Genomic DNA, 25,661 nt, shown 5'->3' with positions numbered 1-25,661 from the left:
ACACTCTTAAAAAACACAAAAACCCAGTCCTTGTCTCACTTTACTCCATTTTATGCACACTCTACACACTCAAACAACATGTTGTAGTGTGCTGGGTGCCAGGGCACCGTGAGATTCAAGGCAACGTGAGGGCGGATCAGCTCGCTGCATCCGCCCACGAAAGCACCGCCATTACACCGACATCAATCCCGGCCCTTGATCTTAAGCCGTCTCTCAAACGAAAACTCAGGGACTACTGGCAGAGCAAGTGGGATACACACACACAAAACAAACTACACGTTATTAAGCCACACCTTGGCCATTGGCCACCAGTATCAAAATCACGTCTAACAGAGGTAATACTAACGAGACTCAGGATAGGACACACATACACGACACACACATATCTTTTGTCTGGTGGCGATCCACCATTGTGTGACAGATGTGGTGAACCATTAACCGTCCTTCACATGTTAATCCAGTGTAAACACTTAGAAACTATAAGAAAACAACATTTTACATTACCCTACCGACAACATATACCTTTACACCCTGCAATGTTCGTTGGTAGGGAACCGCTTTTTAGTCATAAATCATTGTTAGCGTTTTTAAAAGAAATTAATAATTTTCATATCATACACCCGGGCATTCCGTAGCACAACCTCTCTAGAGAGGTTTTTGCTGCGGCGGTTTCACAAGAAAGCACTTGCCTCACGGCCCTTGGACGCAAGGGTATGAACGAGTGAGGTACTTGTGCTAATGCCATTCATATCCACCATCGTTTTTTATAATCACCAACTCTTGTCATTTATCCTCACCACACAGACTTTTCACGGCATGGTCATGATTTTATTACTTGTATGTTTTTACCCGCCTTACCGCGAGGAATTTTATGGCCTTTATACAGCCGCTTATCACAATCATTGTCCATATTCTTAGTAACATGAACTGGCGCTCTTTGGCCGTGAAATGGCCCTTGCGCCACAAAACTTCAAACATCATCATCATCATCACAATGAGGTAATGTTATGAATGCGTGAAAAAAGCCTGTAGGACGTTTTTAAAAGGCAAGGTGAAGCTAGAACTAAAAATTATTTTTCAGAAGCACTTTGCACTGTACAGAGAGCAAAATGGTCACCACCTGCATTCCACATAACTTTCCAGGCACTCACATAAGTGTGACCCGTGGTGGCAGCAGTGCCTGCTGGGCAGTGGTCGTGGTTTCCCCCATCATGCGACAAGCTCATAACCTTGAGCTGGCAAGGGAGATCGTCTTTATGGATTCGACTGCCTCATGGGACACCACCAAACGCATAGTAACAATGGTGCTGACTGCGACCGAGGCTGGTGCTGTCCCTCTCGCAGTACTAATACACAAGGAGCCGAGCACCAATGGCTACCTGGATGCTTTCAAGCTCCTCAAGGAAGCCCATCCTCTTTGCTTTGGAGGCCGACCAGTAAGCAAGGAAGTAGGCACAAAATTGTAAATTTTGTGCACAGTGAATTGCTATATATTAATGCCATCCCAATGCTCTACAATAGCATTGTTAACACAAACGTACAAGAGCAACTAGTGAAGAAAATATAGAGGCCAGTGCTGAATGTGTGGCTTGAATATAATTCAGTATCCCAACTACAGGTTTTCCCACCCGCTTTATTCCAAGTGCCAGCTTAAATATTCTGCACGCCATTGAAATAATCTGAGCGCCGAGCTATTTAATCCATGTGCCAAACATTTAATCCAAGTGCCAACTCAATGAGGCCGCACGCCAGTGAGTTCAATCCAATTGCCAATGACTAATTAAAGTGCTAGTCATTTTAATCCATGTACTAGAAACACAAGTTTGCCGCTTTACACAGTACAAATGTTAGAATAACGTAAACATGAAGTCACAGAGAGCCCCGCAGGGGCGCCTGCGCAAGTAGGCGTTTGGTGTGTAGCGACACCACGGACCCGAGCTAACGGGGGAGTTTCTACTCCCTTCCTAGCCTAGCCGTGCGTGGCTTTGCTGTGTCCGGGGAAAAGGGGATCCTGGGGGTTGAGCCGACGCTGGGTGATTGGACCTTGAAGGCCCCCCGGCAGAGGCAACACACCCCTTTGGCCCCGGCTTCACGTAGACGGCACCCCTGGGCTGACCCACCCAGGGGAAATCGGCAGTCGCCTTTTCTTATCTCTCTCTCCCTACACCTTTGTCTTTTGTTCTCACTTTACATCTTTCCTGTATTCTCCTCACTTCATTTCTCTTCAAATCTTTCCTGGCGGCAAGGGTTAACCTAGTGTAAATATCCAACCTTGGGTAGATGTATTAGGTTATAGCGGCCATGTACGGCTGGCGCCTGCGCCTCCTTCGCGTCTCGCAGCGTCCCCTTGTTGGGCTCGGTGGTGGGTGGCTGGCATGGCCGCCGAATAAGCTACCAAATTTATGGGAACCCCTAGCTCTTTCACAACTAATCGCCCCTCCAAGAGGTGGCGCACCGACGCAATTTTTGAATTTGTTCCAAACAAAAAAGATAACTTCCCCAAGTACCACATTATCCACTGTGAAAGTACAGAAAAGAAAGCTAGAAGCATTTCACCTTTCTTTGTGTCAAAATGTCTTATAAAAACGCTGGGCGCAGACTACAAGGCCACAAAGACCGCCAGTGGTGACCTGTTACTTGAAATAAAAGACAGCGCACAGTACCAGAGACTACATAAACTCACAGCATTTGGGGATCAGCCTATCACAATCACACCGCATCGAACCATGAACACAGTGAAGGGTGTTGTATCAGATGGAGACCTGATGGACCTCTCTGATGATGAACTTCTAACAGGCTGGAAAGAGGAAAACGTCATTCAGGTGGAGCGTATCAAAATAAAAAGAGAAAATAAGGAAATCCCAACGATGCACATCATACTAACTTTCGCATCTAGCACCCTCCCCACTGAAATAACAACAGGATATCTTAAACTGACAGTTAGACCATACATACCCAAACCGCGGCGCTGCTTTAAGTGTCAGAGGTTCGGGCACGGCTCCCAGAGCTCCCGAGGACAGATTACCTGCGCGAAATGCGGCACCAAAGATCATACCGCTGACGATGACTGTCAGCTACAAGTCCACTGCGCAAACTGTGAGGGTGACCATCCTGCATATTCCAGGTCATGCGTGGCCTGAAAAATGGAAAAAGAAATTATTATTACAAAGTTTAAAATTAACATAAGCTTCCGTGAAGCGCGGCAGCGCGTTTCCCCGCATTTTGCTGGGAACACATCGTATGCCGAAGTGGTGCGAGGGGGGCCAGCACCACTTCGGTTTTCGGCAATGCCCTGGACCACGCCCAGCGTGCCGAGGCAAACGCCAAAAGCCCCCATGGGGGGAGCAGCCTCGGCTTCCCCACCCTCCTTGAATACAGCCCCACCGAAGGCTCCTGTGAACCTTGGCAGCAGCCAGGGCACCACACAAACTAAAGAGGTCCCCTCGACCTCCAGCCCGGTGGGGTTTAAGGCTTCGTCTGTCACAACGAAGCCTACAACGAAAACAACATTATCTGTCGTCTCTCCTGAGGCGATGGACACATCAACTGCACTGGCGCAGACTGCGCCAAAGGAGCGGCGGGGTTTCCTCGACCGCTCTAAAAAAGACAAAACAGTAATTACAGGGCCTTCTAAAGGCTCTGTAAGATAAGTCACTTCTCTCTTTAGACACCAGCCACACACATTTCGTACACACAGCACTTCTTTACTCCCATATTGGAGACACAAATTATACAATGGAACGTCAGAGGACTACTTCGAAACCTTGACGATGTCCAAGAACTTCTACACAAACATTCTCCCAAAGTGCTGTGTGTACAGGAAACACACTTAAAATCCAAGAATACAAACTTTTTGCGTCAATATGTGGTCTTCCGAAAGGACAGAGATGATGCTGTGGCGTCATCTGGTGGTGTAGCCATTATTGTTAATCGAGGAGTAGCATGTAGTCATCTACCCCTACTAACATCCCTAGAGGCAGTGGCTGTTCGAGCAGTTTTATTGATTAAGCTCGTCACCATCCGCTCTCTATACATACCGCCGCAACACCGCCTGGAAAAACATGATTTCCAGTCTTTAATAGATGAGTTACCAGAACCTTATTTGGTTCTAGGGGACCTGAATGCGCACAGCAGTTTAAGGGGTGACTATCGATATGATGCACGAGGTCGTCTCATTGAACAGTTCCTCTTTTCATCAGGTGCTTGTCTGTTGAATAGAAAAGAGGCAACATATTATAACCTTGCAAACAATACTTACTCCTCCGTAGACCTCAGTATCGCATCTCCTTCACTTGCACCATTACTTCAGTGGAAAGTCATAAATAATCCATACGGAAGTGACCATTTCCGTTTAGTTTTGAGTACACCAATAATAAATGAATGTCCTCCACATGCTCCCAAATGGCTGGTAAACAAAGCCGACTGGGAACAACTTCAAAAGCTTACTCACTTAAATTGAACTGACATATGCGGATTGGGCATGGATGAAGCTGTGAAGTACTTCACGGCTTTTCTTACTGACGCAGCAACCAAGTGCATTCCACAAACATCTGGACTTCCGGGCAAACGACACGTTCCGTGGTGGAACACTGAGTGTCAGAATGCGCGAAAGGAACAGAACAGGGCGTGGAGGTTCCCAGGCAGCACAGAAGGTTGGCCCAATATTGGAGATAGATCGGCATTGCCTGGCCCATGAACGGCCCAGTTTTTACAACGTACCGCCAAGATTGGCTATGCCAGCCAAATAGAACGGCGACGTTGGACCAGCGTTGACAACGTACCCCCAATATTCGTTCTGCCAGCCGAATAGAACGGCTATGTTGGACCAGCATTAACAACATTCCGCCAATGATGGCTGTGCCAGTCTATTAGATTGGTTATATTGGGCCAGCTTTCAGAACTTTCCGCCCATATAGGCTGTGCCGGCCTATTAGAACGGACACATCGGGCCAGGTTGTACAAGTAGCAGCCAATATGGGCGGAGCCATCCAATAAGACCGGCATTATTGGCCCGCCGTTTGAACGTTATTGCCGGCGTCAGCTGAAAAGTCAACATCACGATGTCATAATATTAGAATATGAGCCAATTTCTGCGTGTGCTGCTTTTTGGCGCTGTTCTGGCCCCAATTCACGCGCCGATTTTTCAAGTTAGAGAGAGAGTAATATATGTGCCGGGCACAATAATAGAACTATCTTTTCGTCATTAAACCATGCCCCGCCGCGGTGGTCTAGTGGCTAAGGTACTCGGCTGCTCACCCGCAGGTCGCGGGTTCGAATCCCGGCTGCGGCGGCTGCATTTCCGATGGAGGCGGAAATGTTGTAGGCCCTTGTGCTCAGATTTGGGTGCACATTAAAGAACCCCAGGTGGTCGAAATTTCCGGAGCCCTCCACTACGGCGTCTCTCATAATCATATGGTGGTTTTGGGACGTTAAACCCCACATATCAATCAATCAATCATTAAACCATGCACAGCTCGTTGAAATGCATAATCGTTGTTTGAAGTTGTGCAAGGTAGACTTTTTAAGTGAGAAAAAATTACCGATCAAGTTTCTCTGTCAGACGTGACGTCCGATGCGGTGCTATCCGTACGTATGACGAAGCTGCTGCGGATACCGCTGTCTTACGCGTGCATGTAGACGTCGAATATCTGACGCAAATCTTATCGTATCATGTGTCAGGCTACCTATCTACGTGACCTATTCGAATCTGTTTTGCGTTCACAGCACAGTACGGTTAACGGCACTTGCTGCTGCTTGACGTGTGGGAAGAGCGGGGGCCGTCAGTGTCGTTATGGTGACTGAATCATACAACATACGTAGTTGACGTGATCTAACACACAGACGCGCGCACGCACGCACGCACGCGCTATATTCATGCAACGACCACACGAATTCCCAACAACATCGCAGCGAACGGTTGGTAAGGTGTTGCGGAGTGTGTGGGCGTCGTAGGGCACCCTGTCGGTGCCCAGCTCGTTGCGAACGCGAATTTCGGCGTGGAACGCATCTTTTTTATGTACTTTTTTTACGTGTGCCCAAAACGGTAGGCTGCGCGATACGAGAAGTACGACACACAAAAAAAGAAGAAACGTGAATGCATGCATAGGGCAAATCGTTAATGACAAAAAACACACGCACGCTCACGCCACTGCATTGGCGTGAGCGTGCGTGTTTTTTTGTTATTAACGAAGCACATGTGCTTCCATAAAACATGACAGCCAAGAATGATGAAGTATTCATTTACATACAAATTACTATGAGTTGCTGAAACTCACGCAAAAGAACATAATTTTCTTCCTTGGATATTGATCGAGTGCCTTGGAATTATGCTATGTGAATTTGACACATCAACAGTGCATTATGATTCCCACCATAAGGGGCCACAATCTTGGCAAGTAATAGAAGTACTCTTCCCACCTGATGTGCACCTAACGTAAAGAGGCCTTGTTTCTCAAGTTAGCAATATATATATATATATAACCACTGAAAAAATATACCAGGTGTAACCAGAAAAAGGTGCACTTGCTGTTTTAAAGTTTAAAAGAAGCAATGACATGCCAACCATCCAAAATAGAACGCCCGGGAAAGGAGCATCAATCAGTATTACAGCAGCTAAAAGCCTGCTAACAGCTGAAGGTAGTCATGCTGCTCTTCCATTCAAGTATAGTGTACACTGAGAAAAGATACTGAAGATACACCATCAGCAAATGACAAAAGCAATACAGACAGAGCTTTCTCTTATAATACAAAAAGTCTTTAGCTGAGGAGGCAAATAAGTCATTGGCACACAATAGGTGCACAAAAAAAAGCTGTCGCACGAGGCTGTCAGCGCTTAGACAACACAGGCAAAAATACAGTAGACTGAAGAAGGGAAAACCCATAGCAAAAGTTACCATACTCCTGAGTTCTTGCTTTGCGTGCAAACGAAGCTAGCGTGAAGTTGAACACTAGATTAAAGCACCACAATCAAAATCTTGAAGTCAATGCTTTAGGAATAGTACAAAGTACTGAAGAAGCATGCAAAGAGCATTCCTGTGAAGGCAAATATAAAAAAAGACTGAAAGCTCTGTGGCCTTGAACAAGACAACACCACAACCAATCGAAGAGCCGTTCGGACACACCAGCAGTTCTGGCCAACACTAAAAAGTCACAAAAACATACCTTTAATGCCTTTTTTAGAAGAGAACTTCAAACGAAATGTGCATACACCAATGCCAGAAGTATCGATGGAAGCTATTACTCATATTCAGCTTTTCATTGAAACACTGACAGAAGATACTTGTACCTGGATGCTTAATTACTTTGGTACAACTCAAGAGCGTCGACGCCAAGTGGCAAAAAAATTATGATGGAAGACTACAATGTTATCAAATGCACACGTCAACCACCAACCAAGGTCCTATGCTAGAGTGAATATCGCAAAAAGTCTTGAACGCCTAATGTCACTGGCTCATACTCAGCGTTCTCAATCAAAATCTTGACCTCCCACACAGCATATTATTTCAACAACCTGCCACCTCTCACCATGTCATGAAACAAGCTCGAGTATACACAAACCCTCCTCACCGTTATGTAGTTAGATAGCTCCACTAGGGCTTCACTCTCGGAACACATAGACCAGGGCCGTAACTAGACGGGTAGTGAGGAGGTTCTGAGCCCCTGAAGTATTTTCATGCTCTGACTTTTCGTCAACAATAGCTTAATCTGGGCAAGTTGGTTCATCGTGGTTGTGTTCTAGTAACAGTGAGAGAAGTTCAGGAAGAGACAAAAAGGACAGGAAAGAGCGCTGACTGCCAACTAAATTTTATTGAAGGTACTACGCCCACTTTTTTACAGAGTACAAGAACAGTGCTCATGCACAACGACACATGTGAGACCATGATAATGTAATCTTAACTGAGAAAAGAATACTCTCTCTCCGAATGGATGAGTGAAGGTATACTGATGCACTGATCCATGGCCTTTCTGACAAGAAAATGCTTTCACAGTCTCTCTTTCATTTCTTGTTCTTGCTTTTTTCAAAAACAGTGTTTTATGAAACATAGAACTGCACTTACATTCTTTACAGTGTATGGCTATGCGACTACCATAGCCATTCTTAACATTTTAAGCATGCTGTCTTGCTCAAACATTGGGGCATTGCCCAGTTTGTCTTATGTTTACGTTTCCACGTGTCAATAGTATCTCATACATAACATTATATTGGCATTCAGTATACCTATTCTCGTGACGAATGGTGAAATAATGGCTATTCGTGTTGCTTTTTAGTACACACACTTTTGAAAACTTGCAAGGGATGGCAAGTAACAAGATAAAATCATATCGGCTCGCTATTTTCTTTATATTGTGAAACACCTTATGTACGTACGGTATAGCATGCAGAGATCTTTGGTCATTCTGTTTTTATTTTGGTCCTGTTTTGTTTAACTTGACTTTCTGCAGGAGGGTTTAGCACACGGGTGTGATGGTGCTGTTGGGATATCCAGCATCCTTTAGTCTTTTAATCTGGTTTTTAAGGCTTACCTCATCCTTGTGCTCACATGACTTCTGAAGGGTGGCCTCAATGCACGTGGTGGCAATTCCTCTGTGTAAATTGTGTAAATGTGTAATTATGTGTTATGATGTACTAAAAAACATGTCCCAAGAATCAGAATAAGTGACAGTAGTCAAAGTTTTTGTCCCTGCCTTTATACAAATACCAGTTTATTTGTTGCCTCCTGCAGTATTTTAGGGCCTCTTATATAGATAGGATGTTTTCTCACTTTTATTACATTTTTGTATTGATGATGCCATATGCTCAGGAGGTAGAATGTCGTTATGTTCTTTCTGATAACTTCTAGCTTCTGAGCAAAGATAATGTTTCAGAAAAATGAAAAAAGGCTAGCATATTATTAAGACATGGGAAGAAAGCAGAGTTTATCAAAAATGAATGCATTAGTTGGGAATGAGAAAAAAAGATGGATGACAGGTCAGTAATGTATATTAATTTGTATTAGGACACATGAAATGTAGCAGAGGGTGGCAGGTGATTAGTTCCAATGAGATCGAGAAATTATCAGCCATAATATGAAATTGGCTCATACAGGACAGGGAACATTGATTGGGCTTCCAACCTGCAGTGGACATAATATAGGCTTAACGCTAACAATGAGCAAAGCCTGCGAAATTACTGCTCCATGAAATGAGCAGTACTGCACAGATTGCTGTGCTAGACTTCCCATTTTGCATGTTTTTACCAGCTTATCCTGCTCGCTGTTCAGACACAAAGCTTCACCAGAAAAACAATGTTATACTTGGTGAGGATAATGCCAGTGAATCCAGTGTTTTATCTACACCTTTCCTTGCTTAAGTCCTCCTCCAAACTATACGATTTTTCTTGGAAATGTTCTGCTTACAGCACACCAACCGATCAAGTGAAACAACTTTATTGGGGTCCTGCAGGACGCGCCCTAGAATGCAATCACCATTTCACTTCACGTTACAACATACTGGTGGTAAAAATATTCTCTGGCAGGGTACAGAAGTGCATGCACTGAGCTAGCTTGTGCAGCGCGGTCTATTCCAGAAAGCTGAACCTATGTTTGGTACAGAATTTTGTAACCACACGATGCTTGCACAGATTAGGTGTGGCCACACATAGCAACTTCTGAGCTTTTTTATGAAATGATCTCGTAGTATCTGAAAACATTTGTTTTTTTGTTTACTTCATAGTTCCCAGTGAAATATTTCTCTTGTTCCTCTCATTGAATAATGGCATTTGGTGTGACTAAGGGGTTCCTAATGCCTCACTATGAGATCAGAAAAACGATTCTCCTTGAAATTGCTTCACAAGCATTTCCTAAGATATTGAATGACACTGCTTGCACATGTACAAACATTTGCTAGTTTTATTGAGGGTTGATGATAAGGGGAATCAGTTGGTGCATCCAAGCCGGACAGAGATTGACTGGCCCTGAAAAGGGCCGTTTAGTTATATATCTTGCAGCTTGTTCCAGGTAGACAGGGCTTCATTCTGTAGAAATGGTAACTCATCACACTGGTTCCCCAGCATGAAGAACATAACTTGATGCTAACACTGACTCAGATGTTCTGAAATGTCATAGAGGGTACATGAAGGCTGGGTACATGAAGGTTGCAGTTATACTAACTGTACAGTCAGCATGCTTGTGTGATATGTGCATAGCTGCATCAAAGCCACGTGTGAGAATTGCGTGAACAGCTGAAAATCTCAATGGCAGCATAGCTTAAGAAGTCTGTCATACCTTTTTTTGCCAGTTTCCAATATCATCCTTCCCTTTTCATGCATCTTCTTTCAATATATCTGGGGTTTTAATTCCCAAAACCACGATATATTAATGAGCAGCAAGTTTTGAACATCTGGTGTTCTTTAACATCTTCACTTGTTTGCAGCGCAAAACCAGAAACACAGGACAGGGAAGGAGCAAAAGAGAAAGAAAAGACGGCGCCGACTCTGAAAAAGACGGCACTGACATCATGACACGCACATGTCGTGATGTAAGCTGCCCAAAGAGTGGCCTCCCGTGAGAATAGTGAAGAATTGGGAATAGGATCTACCAGTAAGGGCTGTGTGCAATTCACAAACAGTGAAAAAGATCCACCAGGGGTGAACCACAGGTACATGGTGCACTCTGGTTGAGAGAGAGCAGAGTAAAACAGATGTGCCAGACAGGAGATTATAAATGGTTTTGTCTGGAGCTGGTGCCAGACCGAGCTCTGATTAAGCGTAAGGGAGTATTGAGCGCCAGGCCAATCAGATCCCATTCCTGTGATGGGGTGCAATGTGATGACAGGTGCGAATTCCATTTTCTTTTTTTTTCCATGGGTTTAGAGAAATAATTTTTCAGGGATCAGATGAAAATACCTCCGACATACATAATAACATGCTTATTCTTGGGCGTAGTCATGCCTAGCCACCAGATTGGGAGAAAAAGGAATGTTTTCCGAAATGTGCGATAAAGTGTTTGGTGCTACGCCTTGACGGAAGTATTGATAGGTGCTTTGGAAATCGGTACGCCATTTCTGTAATCGTTAAATATGCAACTGCATGTGCCACTGCTAGGGATAGCGTGACACTCCCAGCCATTTCGGGGTAAGCCGTTTTAATCTACATGAAGATGTTAATGAGCCCGTTCTCCATCACAGCAGTAGCTGTGGCCATTCCTTCAACTAGGCCTACTGCAGCGCCAACTAAACGTCTGCATGAATTTAGCGCTAGTACCGTACATATTAATCAGCACGTGCCTTGGGTTCACTTCGATGGTGTTGTGAATTCATCTTGCGTGACAATGGTTTAAGTTGCATGCGTGCCTTAATCATTATTGCAATAGGAGACCATGATTTATTGTCACGCATGGTGTTGCTTAGCTCGGTCCTCAGTTTTTGAATCAGGTTCGGCCTTGTGAGTGCATGAGAGAGGCACAAGAGTTGACTTCTGCTCTGTGTTTCTATAATTCCCTAGCCTGTATTATACAGGAAGCGGATAGTGCTGGTGTGCGTCAGCTGCCTCGGTGCGCTCTCAACCGCCTGCCTGGTAAGACTGATAGCTCATTCTATCAGCGCCTTGTCGTACTCCCTCCTCACACTGCGACATGTCCTCCACTTGGAGGACATGATGACGGAACAAGATGATACGAAGCCCAAAACAGCAATGTTTGCAAGCCACAACCCGAGCAAACAATTCAACGGTGAGGCCAGAAAATCTACCTGACTAGGCCTGGAGCAACAAGCCAGAGAGCATATTCTTGGCTGGATAGATGGACGGATGTGGCCGTACCCTTTAGATCGGGCGGCGGCTAACGTCACGTAGCCGTAATGCTTAGTGAACTAACCACTAGATTTTTTTCCCTTTTAAATAGTAAAGTTGGACGGGTACTTTGAAGTGAAGGGTTTGATTTTCAATTGTGCCTTGACTTTAGCCACCAATCAGATAACCTCCTTCTAGTTAAGTCTACCCGCTTAAAGTCTATTTTGCCCTCCCTGTCCCTAAACACCAGTGCTTTGAAAAACTCTGCGCCATCATCTTGAACTATAAGGTGAAGCCCTTTACAGAGCATTGTCAAGTGTTCGGCAGTTTTTTCTTTCTCTTCGTACGCACTGCATATTGTGTCTACCTCTTCTTATTTGGCCTGATACGTCTTGGTTCGCAATACTCCCGTCCTGGCCTCAAACAGTAGAGAACTACCCTGAGCATTATCATAGATTCTTTCTTTGGCAATTTCCTGCTTAAAAGTTCGATAGATCTCTAGGGCGGACTTCTTAATCATGCCAATTCTCCACATGTCAGTCTCCGTTTCCTGCAGTTCCTTTTTAACCGATAGTTCTTTCTGGTTTGGCCACCTGCTGTTTTCTAAGTATTTACCAGTCAATTTCCTGGTTCGCTTCCTCCATTTTGTATTGCCATTCTTCATGTACAAGTAGCTGAAAACCTTCATAGCCCAACGCTCCTCCCCCATTTCTCTCAATCGCTTCTCAAATTTTATCTTGCTGCTAGCTTCCCTGCCATCAAATGATGTCCATCCCATATCACCTTGTACTCCCTGGTTTGGTGTATTCTCGTGAGCTCCTAAAGCAAGCCTACATATTTCACGTTGCCTAATTTCTAATCTTGCTTGAACTTCTGACCTCATGCACAAGACCGCGTTGCCGAACGTCAGCCCAGGAACCATGACCCCTTTCCATATTCCTCTCACAACATTATACCTATTGTAATTCCACAGTGCCCTATTTTTCATCACTGCTGCATTCCTGTTATCTTTAGTCGTCACGCATATTTCGTGTTCCCTCAGGTACTCGGTCCCATTGCTTATCCACACGCCCAGTTATTTGTATTTATCTGTTATCTCTAGCGTGACTTCCTGTATTCTAAGCTCACTACCTTTGTTATCATTAAAAATCATGACTACTGATTTTTCCTAACTGAATCTAAAATCTAACCTATCTCCCTCATTACCGCAGATGTCCATCAACCTCTGCAAATCTTCCTTGTTGTCGGCCATTAGCACTATATCATCTGCGTAGATTAATGCTGGTAGTGCCTGATCAATGAGTTTTCCTTGTTTGACTAAAGAGAGGTTGAAGCCAAGTCCCCTTGCCTCTAATTTGGCCTTTAATCCTTGTAGGTACATCATGAATAAGAAGGGTGACAGTGGGCACGCCTGCCTAAGTACACGTTTCACCACTGTGGGCTTGGATACCTGTTTTTCCCACTTTTTAACTACCTTGTTAGTTTTATAGATTTCCTTTAAACGATTAGTGACTCCATCTTTTACACCCAGTGTGTCTAGTATTCCCCACAAGTCCTCTTGAACCACGCTATTGTACGCTCCCTTGAATTTCTGCAGGCCAGTAGGGAGCTTCACAGCGCAGCGCCTGATCTTGTGAAATGGCGCAGCCATGCAGGCAGGGCATTCAGTTCCCTCCCTATTTTTTGTATACTACTGTCCTTGTGTACATCGTAGAACACATAACAGTAATGATAGCAAACAGATCATTGATTCGGGTAGGCTTGGTGTTTTTATTTAAAATGGAACAACGAGGAAGCTGCTGAAGCTCGTGCCTGTATACAGCTGCTTTATATGGAAATGAAACTTTAACGAAAAAAAATGTAATGATAAACAGTAGGCTCATAACAAACAACATTTCTCTGAGGGTGCATGGAATATATGTCCCATGCAAGGCTATGCAAATTTGCAGTCCTTACTGCAATAATTATGTACACGTACTGCAGGGCATGCAAGTGTATGCAGACACACGCTGACGAAATGACATTTTTTGCTACATACAAACGTGCACCGAACCAAATAAGACGCACGTGTTTGTATATAGTCAGGGAACACTCGTGAATATTGATGAAATCACACAGCTCGCTTACAGTATAAAATAAACACAATTGCGAACAATAAAATGCGACGCTGTTTAAAGAGGCGGACCCAGGTTACGAGGAGAATTATCAGTATGGCATACACACCACGTGTCAAGCTTTTGCAACATGTAAAGAGACTAAATATGGAAAGTTGCCTTTGTAAGTTAACATGACAGTACCAAATGGAGAAGCCACACGAGAGAACAATTCATCGTGGGCTAAAGAATGTGTTTTAAATATTATACACAGCTTTGCAAGATAATATCGACGAGTTCTACTCGTCTAGGTGTGGGAGGTGTAGGCCTGATAAATTGCGATGTTGCTTCAGAGCCTTTCTTTCGTAATATTGCAATTTTATTCAACTCTTTCAAACGCGGCACCGTAAATTTCTACTGGGTGCTTGAACACGGCAAGCAGGTCGCGGGGCAAAATCTTTGTAACATTTTATTACCGAAACAGCGATACTAGCAATGCTTGAGCTGCACTTGCTGTTTTCTAAATTGTAACCTCCTCAATCTCATCACTGTGATCAGAAAACAGAGAGGAAAAGTACAGCAGTAGTACGTAGAGAAATATTCAATTTCAAGCCCTTTAGCAATATCATCTAAACAAATTGCCAGTTCACTGTTGAATTCTCGATGGAAACAAACAGCTGATCAGGGACGCAAGCTTGGCTTGGCACTAGCTTGGCCGTTCATACAGAGCCAAAAGCCGCTGCAGCAAACTGGATTGCGGATCGTATTGAGACAAAATATTTTATACACTTCTGTTTTCTTTGTTTCATTTCTCTAATTGCTCTTGTGATGGCGTGGACCGCGCTTCGTGATCTCATGTACCGGCGCACTGTTTTTAAGTTTAGTATGGCGCACGATAATACATGATTGCGTGCTTTAATTTAAAAAGGTTCGCGAGTATGGCAGCAACACTGCAATGTCGGGAAGAGGCACGGGGAAGAAGATAGTAGTAGAACCAGTAGCAGCTGCATGCCCGGGTGGAGCGACTGATGCCCAGATGGAGGAATGTCAACCCGATGCCTTTTGTGTTGGCCGTTCTGGCAGTTCTGCCGACTTTATAGAAAGAGACGACCCCGTCACTTGTCATCTTCTCTTTTCCTTCGGGCATCAGCGACAACATTGACGGACGACGTGTTCGACTTCACCGTGCACGTGAGTATAGGTTGGTTTTTATTTCGAGTGAATTCTTGTTCAGATTTGCAACTTGTCGACTTCATCCTGATCACCTGTCACCGGCAATAAGTCACATACGTGTGATATTTAGGTGAAATAAATGATAATGCACATTTTCTGCTCCATTTGCGTGACTTAGCTACACCAGGACATGAGGTAAAGCCTTTGTCGCCTAGCCACTAGCAGGCAAGATCGATCACTCGCATCCTTCAGTTCACGAATCAACGCGCCTGCCTTAAAATTAGTAAGCTGCTCGCAAAGAAATCTTACCGAGGCAATTTTGTTTTCTGTGAACAATGCACTGTAAATTTGTCTTGAATAACAAAAAAAAACTTGAAAAATAAATGTCGCGACCTTTTAGAAAACGCCGTGTCTAAGAGCTAGACGCGGCATTTTGTAAAAGGCTCATTAAATTCAGTATGTTTTCGTAGTTTCTGCTTGAAATTAATATTGTCTATGAATTTCATGGCCCAATCTTTTGCTTTGGCTGAAAATCTCGGCGGCAAAAACTTTGTTCAGTGTCCCTTTAAGGGCAGGTGTAGATGCCATCATTTCAGTCGCAAATCTTTTTGCTAGTCGGTCGGCTGGTTAACAATAAGGGTACTAACTAGAGTTCCAGATTTCATCAGCAACACATCGTCATGGCTTCATCAGATGCTGCATTATATACATTCTATCCTCGTTTTTAAATAGGTGTACCGTATGGTCCACTGTTACAGGAAACAAGCGAGCTCATGGACAGTGAGCCATGTGGTGTTAACTGGCAGCGAGGCTTGTGAATGGGACGCATGCGCATAGAATCGGGGTGCGCCCAGTTTTGTCTGCCATTTCTCCGCCTGTACGCATGACAGCATTGGAAAGCGCATCCGTATTTTAGCTGCGCAATTTATCTAGCCCTGTGCCTCCTGCTTCAGGGATTTCCTGTGAGCACAAAAAATGCATGATTTTAATCGTTGCTGCAGTGTTTTGCAAGTTGTCACCATAAAGCACATCATATTTTTTGCATAATGCTCGCTGCAACTAGCAAGTTTCGATGACTCAAAATGCTGTTCAGGTCTGATGTAGCAAACATTTTAAGCTCGTCCTCGTGACCATGAAATATTGGTTTATTAAATAATGGAAGGCAGAGTTGGTATCAGTTGATTTACAGTGTGAAAATGAAAAGTGCGAAGGACCGTGCCTCGCAAGTAAGCCCCGAGAGCATGAGCAGAGAAGTAGCAGATGAGGATGCTCATGCGCAGCATTTCCAAATCTCACCAGCACTAATGCTTGACGGACTGCTGGCCACGCACTAGCGTGTTCTTTCTGAAACAGGACTTTGGCCCTGTAAGCAAGTTCTTGAAGGGCATAAGTAAAACGTAGAATGGGCCCCCTAAATGCACCCATCCTTGAACCATTGGGCTTATGAATTAGTGCCCTTTTCAAAATACAACTATTCTGAGCTATAAATTGTGACAGAACAGTGCACGAAGTTTAAAAATGGGAAAAAAGTCTTTAAATGTCCCCTTTATACATAGTGTTCCTGTTATGTCATTTCTGCCCTTGTCGCCCTCTCCCGCCATGCCCGGGTAACTCCCTGGGTACCTACGGCAGTTTACGTGCTGCAGTGCGGTTTGTTGGGGGCTCGTCATCTGTTGCTGTGAACGATGTGGAAGCATTGTGGTTTTTTGTTGTCTTTCTTTAACGAGCTCATTGGATTAGGAAGGCCTCGCTCGTTCACTCGATACAAGACCAGATAATCAAGATGTGCGACACATGTACCAGCCACGGCGTACACCGGCTGCCGCCACAACCTATCAGGGCCTATTATCTTGCTTTCACTACAAATTGCCTGGCCCAAAAACAAGTGAAAGCTCAAAATCTCTCGAGCCGCAATTTTAAGAGTGGATGTGCAAAGCGCAGCTGCTCCCATCGAAAACTAGTCGTGCAGAGCTAGGCAAGTTTACAAGATATAATATTATGAATATATTGTCACGGCCTACGCCACCAAAGTAGCAATGCCCCCCCCCCTCCAAGTGTTTTAAACAGTGTTGGTGTTGAGCTTGAGCCTCTTTGATTGCAATTTGTGGAAATAGTCGAGGAAAATATTATACAAGGCAGATAGCGACTTCGCGTGGTGTGTGCCGCGGTAATGCCAGTCATCGCTTTATTTTTCGCGTATGCTTTAACACACTTTTCACTTTGTATTTTGCTTTTGTTGTACGCTAATGTACAGTGGAGTCACTGAACATGATAGACACCGTGTATAGAATTAATTGACTAATTAAAAAAAATCCTGACGCCCAACTTGAACCGATCGGCTATACTTCAAAGTGAACTAATATTGTTTCCCATTCTTTATAGTTTGTTTCAATGCAATACCAAATCTCCGCGATCGCCGTCACGATACTGAGGATTCTATTTTCCCTTCTAGATGCTATGAAGTCACTCCTTGTGTTACAATAGAGTGAACACTGTTATAAGAAAAGCTACTTTATGGAGTTAACTCACTCCATATTGACTTAACACACAGAATTGGTGAAAACTACACTCCATTCCAGCTGCATTAGAAATAATATTCATTTGCCTACTTCTGTTTCTTTTGTTTGTTTATTGGCTGGAGGTTTGGAGTATAGGGTGGCCAGAGGGCACTGTGTAGTCTTTCTTCATCTTCCCAATTTTGTGAACATCAATTGATAGCCGTATGGGAAGCAGCCAGCATGCTGAAACAGCGGTGCAAGCATGCAAGATGTTCACCATTGCATGCAGTCAGTTGCTGTGAGCAACCTACTGCATACAATTAACTGCGAGTGGTGAACTAACGCTGCACTATGTGTGCCTCCTGGAAAGCTGCAATGGTAAAGTGCCACAATCGTATAGTAACATGGATAACATCGCAATTTGTTTGTTGAATAATTTTGCAACAGAATCAATTGAGTTTTGGATAAATTTTTGTATCTGCCTGGTTCATCAAAGCTACAGAGTCAAATGCGGTATATACTCGCGTATTATGTGTACTTTTTTTGTCAATCCGGTCATGTGCGAAGCTAGTAAAAATCGCTGGCCTGAAAGCTCAACTGGGATTATATGTTGCAGGCGCTGTCACAGCTGTCTCAAAGCGGATTGTCATTTGTTTGCTAAGCCTGCTCAAATGCCCCCATTTTCTTGAAGTTCTTCCGAACAGTGCTCACAAAAACCAGTTTCCACGACAGGTTTATACCAGAGAACATAAGTACTCTCCAATAATTGTCGGGAACCCAACGTAAGGTAAGATGCAGACAAGGAAGCGCGATGCCAACACAGTGCTGTGTGTGTCGCCCTTCATGTGTGTGTGTGTCCATTCCTTGTCCCAGTCTTCTATTGCGTTGTGTTCCCTCCGATATCTAACCAACACACCCAAGCTTCTATGCTAAGTCTTATTCAACGCACTCTTCTGCTGGCTTCCATACTGAATATTGCATGTCGAAGAACTCCACGCTGATGTGCTTAGCGGTAGCACGGTTTCAGGTTTCTTCGGTAAGCTTTATAACAGCAATCTGCCTCGTATATAATTATTGTAGCCTATCACAAGGAACGGTAAAAACGCAATGGTCAGATGGCGAAACCGAAAAAAAAATGAGTGCGAAAACCTGCCTCATCTAGTTGATGTGACAGGTCCTTGCACGCGTTCAACATCTGTGCTGTGTCTCGGGAATACATTCTTGCCGTGGAAGAGGTGGGAAGATAGGAGGCAAACCTTTAGGCATTTCGGACTACACATAAACAGGTTTCAGTTTTCAAGTTCGATATTCTAGGGAAAGCATAAAAGTTCATGGAAGAAGGGACCTTGCACTCAGTCCATTTTGTGTAAGACTGCACTCGCCTGCTCGACAAGAGATGTGCCTGACCAGAGCATCATGAAGTCAAATGTGTCTGTGTGTGTGCTGGCAAGGTGGCTCGGGCTGGTTGGGGAGGGCAAAGTATGCGAGCAAAAAGTTTCTTGTAGTAAAGCAGGCTGGCTAATTATACCGGTGAGCAAATTATATGAGGATGCAAATTGTGCAAGTAAATATGGTATGTACTCTTGTATGTTTCAGCTCTATTGCTACGGACCCTGCGGATCCAACTTGGCATCCGGCAGCAACAAAGAGAGGTTCTGCAGGAGGTGCGACAGCTGAAGCACAAGGTACGGCTCTTGTCCGTGCCTCAGCACGCCCAGCCAGCACAGCGCCCCTCTGACCTTCCCCGGCTGCCTGCTGGTACGATTGGAGAAGTGGAGGCAGCAGAGGCAGCTGTGCAGAGTAAAGCTGTGGCTGCGGCTTTGGTGTATATTTCTTGATTTTTAATATGCCTATGTAACATGCAGAAATTAAGTACTGCTTTAAGATACTGTGTTTCGGGAAACAAACTAGTCAGGTTATCTCATGAGCCACTGTACTGCAGTCGAATATGAATAATTCGTACTCAAAGAGGCCAGAAAATTTGTTCAAATTAAAAGAAGTTCAAAATGATGGCCAGAAAATTTGTTCAAATTAAAAGAAGTTCAAAATAATGAAAGTTACCATAATTACTTGAATCTAACACGCACCTTTTTTCCGGTTAGGAGAGTTCATAAATCGCATGTGCGTTAGAATCGAGTGCGAAAAAAAATGAATATGGTCATTCTATTGCCATCGCCACTTACAAAATGGCCGCCCCCTACGTGCGTCGGCATGGCACGTCGGTCATTTCTGCCTATGTGTTTCCCACGCGCGGCACTTCATACGTGTGCTGAGGAGTTCGTCATCTTGTAGTACATATGCATCGACGGCATGGTAGGGCCGACTCCAAAAACTCGATGAGTGCACCACAATGCTGCTTCTAAAAGAAAAGTCGTCGCGTGTGCCGGAACGGACAGAAATCGGGCCGCATCGCGGTCATTCGGAGTTCCCGAAACGTGCGTGCGGCACTGGCGGAAACAAAAGCAGAATATTGTCGACAGCAAAGATTCACGCAAAGGCTTCAGTGGACCACAGCAGGGTCGGTTTCCACAAATTGAAGAGCTGCTCGGCGAGTATGTGATTAAGCAGTGAGCGGCACAGCGGCCCGTGACGACAGAACTGCTCCAAGTGCAGGCTATGCAGTTAGCCTTAGAAAAAGGGCTTATGCAGAGCCATTTTAAAGCGAGCAGGTGCTGGCTAACGAACTTTATGAAGAGAAAAGGCTTTTCTCTCCGAAGGCGAGCGGGCATATGCCGGAAGTTGCCGGAGGAGTACGAAGAAAAGCTTCAGAGTCCTCAGAGGTTCCTCCTAAACTTGCGGCACAACAACGGCTACCTGCTTGGGCAAATCGGGAATGCCAATCACACGCCTCTTTACTTCGACATGCCTGGCACCACAACCGTCTAGGAGAAGGGGGCGAAGCAAGTTTGTGTACTGACATCGGGCCACGGTAAAACTAGAGTGACAGCAATGCTCTGTTGCACGTCAGATAGGCATAAGCTTCCCCCGTACTTCATATTTAAGCGGAAGACGCTCTCAAAAAGAGTCGTTTTCGCGAGTGGTGTGATCAAGCGGGCCAACGAGAAAAAAGGGTGCGCGTTGCAACCAATGTCTTAGGTGTGTGTGTTTTTTTTTTGGTCGTAGAAACTGGGCGCGCGTTACAATCGAGGGCGCGGTGGAATGGAGTAAATACGGTAAACGAGCGGAGGGCTCACCATGCAGTGATGCATGTGCATGGAGAAGTTTTATTCACAAATTACAGGACATCCGTCATTAATTAAAGTAGTCAATACATGTCTGTACACGTTGGCCTTGCAACGAGTCAACAAGTTTTGCGTGCAGTTTGCAAAGCATTTGTACGTCGGCTTCAATATTCTCCTGGCAAAAGAAGTTGCGCGCGGCAATTTCCAGTGCTGACACTCTTCGAAGACAACTGTGTTTCCACTGTTACCATCTGCGCTGCAGCCGGAGCGTGGCCAGCACATGATAAGGGAGGAGCGTCTCCACCTGGAGAAAAGCAGATCGGCATTCGAGAGAGAAACACTCCGCGGCAGCTTTTTTTTTTCTCTCTTCATGCGCGGTGTTGAAAGGAGAAGAGTCTCTACATAGCAGGAACGAAAAACAAGGAAGCGTGACACCGGCGCGTTGCAGATCGGCATGAGAGAGCCAACTCTCTGCGACAGCTTTTTTTCCCTCTTTCTCTTCATGCGCAGTACTAAGAGGAGAAGGGTCTCTACGTGGCAGGGACGGAAAAAGCCGAAGCGGGGCACAGGAATGTCGCAGATTGGCATTTGGCAAACATTCCACCGCAGTCTTTTCTTTCCTTTTCTTCATTTTCTTCTTCAAGCACAGCGATTAGGTGTCTGAAGTGCCACCGCAGGATTGGGCGGGGTGCTGAGAGCATTTTCGGAGCGCGGTATAGCTTTGATAGGACCACAGCGTCAGTTCGAATTAAGTGTGTTGGAATTAATGATATTCGACTGTATTTACTATAGTCTGTGAAGTCCGAGTGAACTATCCTAAGCTAGCAGACGATGTAGGCGGCATCGTGTGTTTGATGGGCAGTGACTAGCAATAGCCTGCTTAAAACAGACATTCAGTAATTTTGTTCATTTATCACCCTATTTCGTGTCCGCTGCGGCTCTCTCTACTTTGAGCTACAGTTCACCCTGCCTTGTAATAGCCGATTTCTTACTTTTTTAAAAATCTAACATGCACCCAATTTCGCAGTGTGAAGAAAAATGCACCTTTGTTTATTGTGATGAGATTTCTATAGCGACATGCCTCTTTGTTGGCTATCACAGAAAAATATAAACAGCAAATGGTGCGACCATCTAGTGCGACTTTTATTTTTCTATCAGTTTCATCTATGACCAAGATTTGGTCGCTCTAAGGTTGCCTCTTAGTACGCCTTGATCATGTTCATTTATCTTGTTGTGCTCTGCTTACAATGCATTCATTAAAAACATGTCCAAGCTTCTTTTTGAATTCCACATATTTTATCGTTTTCCACCTGTAGAAGCTACTCCTGGTCAACATTCAGGCAAAGACATTGTAACCTCGAAGAAACGTGTATTAGAATTTGAACACTGTACAAAGTAATTATACTATTTCATAGCTAGAATCAATATTTATTAAGGGTTATAACAGTGTTGTATTTGATTTCATAACTGCGAAACTGCATTCAGAGAAGGACTCTGAAAGGTTCTCACACTGAGTGTGAGAGGGCTGATGTGGAAACCATTTTAGGTCAAGTGAGTTGAAGTTAGCGTAAAAAACAATGAAATGTTGTGATGCCCGAAAATTCAAGTTGTTGTTTTCAGTGTCCTCTTCTTGCAGATTTTTATCATGAAAACATTTTTATGTGCTGTTGCGTTTACCCCATCTATGCTTCTTGCATTTTTTTACAGCGCAAGCACCTCCTGCAGATTGGGGGACGTGGCCTCCGAGAAATTGGTGTGAATGCCATGAAGGCTGTATTGGCACATGATGTGCAAGTGCTGTACAGCCTTCATGGCAGAAAATGGAAAAGGGCCTTTGTGAACCTGAGGCTCTGTAGATTAGTGACAGGTTAGACTTGTTCATTGTTTTATGTGTGTGTACCCTTGTGTATTCTCTGTACTGCAGCGCTTCATGTGTACGATGGTATTTCTGTTCTTGTATGCAGATGTCATCTGCAAAAAGCAGGGTGCGACCAGGCGGAGGCCCTCAACTTTATTAAGAGGTGGCTGCCAGGGTCTGGTGATCACTGTGGGGGCAGGAAGCGGCGCTTCAGAGAAGCATTTGTTGTGGAGCATCCCGATGATCCCCGCTCTCAGAGTGCAGATTATCGGCTGCTCGCGGCAGCTGGCTTCCTGCCCAGCCACAGCAGCCAGGGCCTTGACAGCACCACTGTCACTGTGCCCCCAACGCAACCTGGCCTGCAGTAGAACGGGCCTTTTTTAGTTGTGTATATATATTTTTCAATGTATACATTTTTTGTTGTACCAAATAAATAAAAAAAACAAAGAATAAATATTCTGCAGACTGTCGGTGGTGCACTGTTCGGCTAGGTTATGCTGATTCGGAAGCACCATCACCATGTTTTAGTTACAAAAAAATGCTCTAAACTATGAATATTCTCGATTACCATGTGGGGGACATATGTGGGGATTGCAAGTGGGAGACATACGCTTTCAACATTTACTTCCTAACGGCTTTTTTCGATCTGCTGTACCAAATAAAGCACTCGCTATTGCAAAAGATAAATTGGTAAAAAAATAAACTATACTTCTAGTGTTAGCAAAGGGAATGAGGTATAAAAGATGAAATAGATCGAGTAACTGCTTTCAGTTCTCAGCATTCAATTTTCTGTTGCTCCAAGTATACAGGGCTGCAAAGCTACAAGAGCGGATCATCGAGGCATATTGTTTAAATCTTCCGGTAAGAAAAATTCCCTACTAATAATGGTTACATAATGGCAAGCCAATCAGTAGCCAATATTCGTCGTGCAGGAAACATCGGTGTAATAACGGCATTTGATTGGCTGCAATGTGGCCCTGGATTGGTCCAATGTCGGTCGTACATCCGTAGCCAATATTCGTCGTGCAGCAAACATCGGCGTAAAAATGACATGTGACTGGCTGAAATATGGCTTAATGTTGGCCGAACATTGGCAGCTTTGTCGGCAATACGATGAGCCTTCATCGGCCCAATGTTGGTTGCATACTGGCTAAAACATCGGCAAAACGTCGGCCCATCATTGGCTTGAACGTCGGCCCGACATTGGAAGAAGTTGCACTTCCGACGTCGGCCCGACGTCGGTGCCGATGTTAGCCGATGTTGGTCCAAGATTGCTCCAACGGCGGCGTGCTGCCTGGGTTGCTGCGGAACTCGCCGACAGCGGAAAACCTTGAGAGCTTTAAGAAAATAAAATCTCGAGGCAGGAGAACGCGTCGGCAGGCCAGAAGAGAAAGCTGGCACAAGGTTTATCAGGGATAAATTCATATACACAAGAGGCTAAAGTCTGGAACATGGTTCGTAGGGTAGCAGGAAGACAAGTAAACTCACTTCCACTCGTAAACCCACAGGGTGACAGCCTGGAAGATCAAGCGAACTTTCTCGGTGCACACTACGAGCAGGTGTATAGCTCGTCACACTACACTGAAGCTTTCCAAAGATACAAAGCAAAGATAGAAAAGCAGAAACTAGAATCCAAGTGCACAAATTACGAGGCATACAACCAACCTTTCAACTTAGCTGAGCTGCAAACATCACTAAACACTTGCAGTAATTCCGCTCTAGGCTACGACCATGTCACATATGAAATGTTGAAAAACCTGCCACTCAAAACGCGAAAAATTTTACTCTCTCTATACAATCCCCGCAGGGGCGCCTGCGCAAGTAGGCGTTTGGTGTGTAGCGACACCACGGACCCGAGCTAACGGGGGAGTTTTGACTCCCTCCCACGCCTAGCCGTGCGTGGCTTTGCCGTGTCCGGGGAAAAGGGGATCCTGGGGGTTGAGCCGACGCTGGCTGAGTGGACCTTTAAGGCCCCCCGGCAGAGGCAACACACCCCTTTGACCCCGGCTTCACGTAGACGGCACCTCTGGGCTGACCCACCCAGGGGAAATCGGCAGTCGCCTTTTCCTATCTCCTTCTCCCTACATCTTCGTCTTTATCTCTTACTGTTTATCTGTCCTGTCTTCTACTCTCTTCCGTTTACTTCCAAACTTCCTGGCGGCTAGGGTTAACCATAAGCAGATAGCCTCCCCGCAGGGGCGCCTGCGCAAGTAGGCGTTTGGTGTGTAGCGACACCACGGACCCGAGCTAACGGGGGAGTTTTGGCTCCCTCCCACGCCTAGCCGTGCGTGGCTTTGCCGTGTCCGGGGAAAAGGGGATCCTGGGGGTTGAGCTGACGCTGGGTGATTGGACCTTTAAGGCCCCCTGGCAGAGGCAACACACCCCTTTGGCCCCGGCTTCACGTAGACGGCACCCCTGGGCTGACCCACCCAGGGGAAATCGGCAGTCGCCTTTTCCTATCTCTCTCTCCCTACATCTTCGTCTTTATCTCTTACTGTTTATCTGTCCTGTCTTCTACTCTCTTCCGTTTACTTCCAAACTTCCTGGCGGCTAGGGTTAACCCTGTGCAAATAGCCTACCTTGGTCTAGGCGCATTGGGTTATAGTGGCGTTGTACGGCTGGCGCCTGCAGGTTTCAGCATCTGTAGACCTGCAGCGTCCCCTCGTTGGGCTCCGTGGTGGGTGGCCGCCAACGCTACCGAACAACATACAATTAGCATGCACAAAGCATTCCCTTTACTAAGTGATCGTGCCTCCTCAAAGCGGGTACGCACCGAAGACATCAACTTTTTCATGCGGCCAAGACAAACCTTTCCTCGATTCCATGTTATACACTGTGAAAAAACTAACAAGCAAGCCAGAACAGTATCCCCCTTCGTAGTGGCTAGGTCCTTAACCGAAACTCTCGGTGCCGGGTACAAGGTTACCAAAATGGCCAGTGGAGATCTACTCCTTGAAATACATGAACAAAACCAATTCGATAAACTGAACACCCTCACAACGTTTGGAGACACACCCATCAGTATTACGCCACACAGGTCCATGAACTCATCTCGCGGGGTCGTATCAGACGTAGATTTGCTTGAGCTGACGG

General features: G+C 45.1%; 1 protein-coding gene across 1 annotated transcript; it reads left to right on the top strand.

Annotated features, from left to right (window-relative positions):
* Window positions 1–1,109: 1,109 nt before the first annotated feature.
* Window positions 1,110–22,904, top strand: LOC142784018 (uncharacterized). The gene is made up of 3 exons (XM_075882638.1): window positions 1,110–1,326; window positions 19,125–19,213; window positions 22,418–22,904. The coding sequence occupies exons 1-3, from the start codon at window positions 1,110–1,112 to the stop codon at window positions 22,580–22,582; spliced, it is 471 nt and encodes a 156-aa protein (XP_075738753.1). The 3' UTR covers window positions 22,583–22,904.
* The last annotated feature ends 2,757 nt before the right edge of the window (window positions 22,905–25,661 follow it).

This window comes from Rhipicephalus microplus, chromosome 2 (genome assembly GCF_043290135.1).
Source record: "Rhipicephalus microplus isolate Deutch F79 chromosome 2, USDA_Rmic, whole genome shotgun sequence".
In the NCBI taxonomy this organism is placed as follows: domain Eukaryota; kingdom Metazoa; phylum Arthropoda; class Arachnida; order Ixodida; family Ixodidae; genus Rhipicephalus; species Rhipicephalus microplus.
This window is presented reverse-complemented; position numbering and strand designations above follow the sequence as displayed.

Bases quoted from the DNA above. Each gene is read 5' to 3' on its own strand.
- LOC142784018 (XM_075882638.1), top strand. From the start codon at position 1,110: ATGGTCACCACCTGCATTCCACATAACTTTCCAGGCACTCACATAAGT. The intron at 1,327-19,124 runs GTGCTGTCCCTC...TGTATGTTTCAG, and splicing joins GCTGACTGCGACCGAGGCTG to CTCTATTGCTACGGACCCTG. The intron at 19,214-22,417 runs GTACGGCTCTTG...ATTTTTTTACAG, and splicing joins TGCGACAGCTGAAGCACAAG to CGCAAGCACCTCCTGCAGAT.